At 43.1% G+C, this 5,591-nt stretch overlaps 1 protein-coding gene across 1 annotated transcript in view; it reads right to left on the minus strand.

Annotated features, from left to right (window-relative positions):
- stxbp4 (syntaxin binding protein 4) overlaps nucleotides 1–5,591 on the minus strand; it is a 37,036-nt gene that overhangs the window by 6,898 nt on the left and 24,547 nt on the right. The window contains exons 16-17 of the mRNA XM_035668877.1: nucleotides 4,350–4,439; nucleotides 4,181–4,246 (exon numbers count right to left, since the gene is read on the minus strand). Coding sequence (XP_035524770.1) covers nucleotides 4,181–4,246; nucleotides 4,350–4,439 — 156 coding nt within the window. The remainder of the gene's footprint in view (nucleotides 1–4,180; nucleotides 4,247–4,349; nucleotides 4,440–5,591) is intronic.

The raw sequence follows: 5,591 nt of genomic DNA on the forward strand, positions 1-5,591 counted from the left end.
GGTTACATAAGGCCAAAAAGACGGACTTTTTAATAGCGGTTGAGAAAATATGTGTAGGGCAGAAGCTGTCTTGTACATCAGCAGAACTGTTCCTCAGTGCAAAAAGTATTAAAAAAACAACAAAACCTTTAAGGACTGATTGCTTAAGGTTTAATTGCTGCGCCAGAAACCGAAAATGAAACTTATGTCCGTTTCCTCAGGCCACTTTCCGACCGTCCTCTTTTTCCTGAGTTCAATTAATATCAGTGTCAGGCTAGCTCAGTCGGTAGAGCTAGCGACCCATCTATGGAGGTCATGCAGTGGCCTCGGGTTCGAATCCAACCTGCGGTAGTTCAGGATTTTCCTTTATTAGGCCTAATATACGGACCCCCTCATAAAGCCATGGCCCCCCTCTGGCCACCCCTTGTATAAAAGTCTAGTTCCGCCACTGGTCTCTGGAGGTCGTCCGTGGTGGATTTCGAAGTACAATTAGGATCATTATCCAGAATTTGTTGTATTGAATCGACTCTTCCCTCCACCCGTGCAGTGTTTCCTGTGCCTCTGGCTGCAACACGACCCCAAAGCCTGATGGATCCACCATGTTTAACAGTTGGGGAGGAGCTCTTTATATGAGATGCAGCTCCTTTTTTCTCCAAACACCCGGAGAGTTTTATTTTAACTTCTTCAGTCCACAGCTCTTGTTTCCAATCAGTGTTCTGTAGATGTTCTGTAGATGTTCTGACTTTGGACTATTGACAACTATTGATCAGACCCAACCAGCTGATGAAGGTCTGAGGCTGATCAAACTTTTATACATGAGGTTTTTATTTTAGTTCAATTTATGAAATAAAATTAAACAATGCCTGAATGTTTGCTGCTGTTTAATGTTCGGTACCGTCGACAGCTTTAATGAATTGTTGCTGCATGAGGCCTAGTTTCTAAATCTCTTATTAAAACAGCAAATTTAGGGGATTGTGCAGCTCTGGCAGAGTTGTGAACCCCCCCAAGTGTTTTCTATTATTGTATATCCACACACACACACACTCAGACACACACACACACACACACACTCAGACAGGAGTGATCTTGGCAGCCTCGTCTCTCCTCCTGCGGTGCTGTCATATGTACTGAGAGCTAACAGGACACACATGAAGAACACACAAGATGTGTTTATTTCTGAACAACACACGGAAATGACACGCTGTGGACACGCACACACACACACACACACACAGTGAGAGCAGTCCATCTGTTACCTTCACTTTTCTGACTATCACTGTTCCAAGAAAAAGACAAATAGAGCAAAAACACAGATAGAGGGAGATTATCTATGGAAGCCCAGAGCGGTCAGAACTGGACACTTCTGGAGACTTTAAAAAAAGATGATTATCCCACAATAAGAGCTGCAATACAAACATGCTCCAATAAAACTTCTCAATCTTCTTCAACTGACTCAATTTTACTTGTGATATTGGTATTGCGAAAAGGGTATGGCAAAATTGGACACATTTACAAAAACCAGTCCACACATGTATCATGAACAGAGGTACAAAAAAGCCTCTCGGACCCATGCTCCAAACCCAACAGGAAGTCAGCCATTTTGAAATTAATGTCAAATTTTGGCACCTTTTTTTGCCATTCCCAGATGTCGTACTTTAACGAACTCCTCCTAGGGAACTGATCATATGGACTTTATATTTGGTCAGTTCAATCTAAAGAACATTAAAAGTTGTGCTATTTGTGACGTATCGCCATGAAACAGGAAGTTGTCGTAACTTCAGTGTACTTTGTCCAATCTCAACCAACTTATGTCTGATAAGAGTCCTGAACACGTCTAGATGCCAATTTTCAGTCATACTCACAGCGCCACCTACTGGAAACAGGAAGTCAGCGTTATGTGGCAATCATTGTCTAAATTTATACAGAACGCGACTGCTCTTTGGTTCACTTTCTACCACTTTCTCTCTTTCTATCTTTGTTTGATTGCTGCCTGTCTTGTATGATGCACTGTTAGTTAGTAATGGTACAGTACGTTGATGTCACTGTCAGCATCAGGTCAGGTGTGTGAACATCATCACAGTGAATGGGGTCACAGTCGGTGTTAAAATTTGTCTTTATAGATGATTTGAAGTGCAGCTGGAGTGTGTGTGTGTGTGTGTGTGTGTGTTTGTGTTCGGTGGCCGGGCTCGACTGGTTGGGTAACTAATGGATCCCAGCATGAGCTGTCTTCCCTCCAGCTGTGGCCTCGGGGTCTAGAGGGGGGCCCAAGTCTGACCTCCAGCTCTAATGAGGGAGCATGTCAACTGCCTCCCCTCTGCCTCCCCTCTGCCGCTCACCCTCCAGCTCCCCAGAACAGGCAACATAATGGAAGAAAAACTCCCCGGCTGTGCACAAGCTGCACAACCTGGCAGCGAGAGGTAGGACAAAAGAGCAGTGGCTGGTCCAGTTTCCATCACGAACCCGACAGCCTGAGGTTGGCATTCACTGCAGTTTCTGGCTTTGTTTGACTGTTACATAATACCAAAGTCATATCTCAGTCTCTGAGCTGCTGATTGCACTGAAAGCTGGAACAGCACTGCCAAAACGCCACCCTCAGAGGAAAGAGTATTAAATTCACTTACTATGGTTATTCAGGAGCCTCAGCTACTTAATTCTGAGTGATTCTGAAGACTTTTCTTTTGTAAAACTCAAAGTTTTAATGATCAAAAACTCACTGTTGGTCACTCACTTTATTTATATGGAATGAAGTCACTGACAGTGTGTGAGATTTCCAATCTTTGGTCTCTATACAGTGTAAAAGAAATCTGTACGTTTACAGGGTTTTCCTGTTTATATCTATTCTGACTCGGCTGTATATCATGATCAGCAGCATCGTCTCTTCACTGCGTATAAAAGCTGTGAATAAAATATGTTTTGAAGTAAACTTCTACATTTAGTGGTTAATACTCTAGCACTAGTCAAGACTAGTGCTGAGGATGTTTCTGGTAGAATCATAAGCGTCGTCTAAAACGGGTGCCATCACCTTGAACACGTCGTCGTCCTGTCACACACCTTCTATTTAATTAACTTTGACCACGTTCTTTCTTTTCATGGCTGCAACTTGCAGGATATAAAACAGGTGCCTGACAGCAAAATAAAAGCCTGAACATGAAGTAAACAGATAGGAAATGGCCCTGGCTTTTATTGTTGCTGTACTTATGTTCGCCGCGTCTAAATGTAGATATCGATCGGTTTATGCAACAGGATGAAAGTTGAGGCAGGAGAGTGGGAGTCAGAGAGGCCGAGACCCTCCAGCTATGAATCACAACAAACAAACACAAGGAGGAGCTATTTTAGAGCCCGAAAAAAAGCCTCAATGGTGGCCTCACACTCCTCCCGCTGTAAGCTGTGTGAGTCCGCCTCAGCCTCCCACACACACACACACACACACACACACAGATAACTGCAAGTGTGTGTCAAACTTCACCTGCTGATGAATTTTAAAAGAAGCACCCCTTCAACAGCCCACACACACCGTCCCGGTATAGAAACTCAACAAACTCTCAGCACAGATTACACTTGATGAATATTGTTGTTGTAAAATGTTGTTTCGGAGCAGGTTTGTTCCTCCTGAGATCCAGAGCGTCAGTGTCATCCAGGTGACGTCAGGTGTAAACCGTCATGGTGATTTACTCTCCATGTCTGAGCTGCTGCGAGCGGGTTACCTTTGTGGTTACGGGTTAAGGCCGGCTCATTAGGAAAACGCTGAGGGGTTGCGAGAGACTCACTGCAGAGGGCGAGGGTGTTCAGAGACCGTCAGAATCCTCCAGTTTACCCCTCTTTCTATGAAAGAGATCCATTCTCATCTGAGGGAGTTCAGTGCTTCTAGGACCAGAATGCATCTGTTCTGTTCTCATTTCATCCCCATAAAGTTCAAAGAGGCCTTTTATCACAGTAATTCATCATATAGAAATACTTTATTAATATACAGAGACCAGGCTGATTTCAGACATTGAGCAGCTAACGACTGATGTAGATTTTTTAGCTGTTTAGTGTAAATCAAGTAAAAATATTCAAATCAGGTAGACGTACCTTAAAATTGTACTTAAATACAGTTTTAATTTTCTGTCACTGTTGTTGATGTGACCACATGATTAACAGTAACACAATAACTGGAGCAGATTGATTAAGATTGACTGCACCTGCAGCAGGTGTGACTCACCTGTTTGACTTTGCTGAGCTCCTCCTCCATCTGATGGTGAACTCTCTGAGACTCGACCAGCTGCTCCTGAATGGCAGAGTCAACAGGAAGTCAACAGGAAGTACACACACATTCAGCGACATGAGGTGACTGTAAAAGCTGATATTGATCGATCGATTGATTGTTTTACCTGTAGCCTCTTGATCTCCCTCAGAGCCTCGATGTGCTCCTTCCTCAGCCTCTCCATCTCCTCCAGGTCCTCTGAGTCTGACAGTGACGGCTGCACACAGACACACACTCACATTTACATTCATTAACACCAACATAAGGGTTGTACACACAAAATATCCTTTTGAGCCACCATCAATCAGCATACGACCCCTAAAACCTCCTGATATTAACCCTTAATGTTCAAAGCAAAAGCAAAAACACCTCACAAATATATAGTTTCTATATGGGTCTACTTCCAACTGCGGATTAATCCACATTTGGTGCTCCGGTGAGTATTCGGGGCAGCAGGATGGTGTTTGTGGCAGGAGTCAAACAGTATGTACAGTTGTTTTTTCTTCAGGCTGTGATTGATTATTGCTCTGATACTGTTTGACACCGGCAGCGCAGAAAATCTTTACACCCTGCTGACGGTTGTCACGCCAACAGATCGATGTCGGAGCGCCCACATCGAGTGGTTTGGACCAACAAACCAACATGTCACACAAGATAATGACCCAACATGACCATGACAGAGATCTGATGGGAGTGTCATTTACCTTATATACCTTTATACTGTTATTTATTCACATGTTCATTAAATCTAATTATCACTGAATCCTGTATCTGAACATTTATATATTTTTAAAGAATGACATAACCTTTGTTTTCTTTTTTGATTTAAAATGTAAAATAATAAGTATTTATACTGTAGTATCTATCAGGCCATAAACAAGTTGGATGCTTCTTACTGACCACATGCCAACGTCTGTAAAGTGTAACACAAATCACACACTTGTTACGTTCCTGCAGGAAAAAAAGGCTTGTGAGTACTGACTCACAAGCCGCTGACGATGCAGCAGCCTATTTTATTGGTATTGGTTTAAGTGCACGCTATATTCACCACTTTACATTTTCGTCAGACTTCCTGAAGCCGTTATATCCATAAAGGAGTCTGGTGGATTTGGGAGCCCCATAACGACTTCAGTTCCCGTCGGAAAGGGCAAGTCTTTCAAATCAGGAGAAAAATGGCTCCTCTTCAGAAGACAAGAATCAACATTATATTGTGATTTTCTTTTTGTATCTTTCGCTTTAATATAACAAGCACAGCACAAATCTTCCCCAGTTCATCGAGTCTGCTTTTCACTTCCTGCCCTCCATCTGAATCGCTGACTGCAAACAAATGCTGTTCCCCCTTTTGGACTGTGTGGAGGTGGGTGTGGTT

The sequence above is a fragment of the Morone saxatilis genome, unplaced genomic scaffold, assembly GCF_004916995.1.
Source record: "Morone saxatilis isolate NCDOM2014 unplaced genomic scaffold, NCSU_SB_2.0 Contig1, whole genome shotgun sequence".
Taxonomy (NCBI): Eukaryota; Metazoa; Chordata; class Actinopteri; family Moronidae; genus Morone; species Morone saxatilis.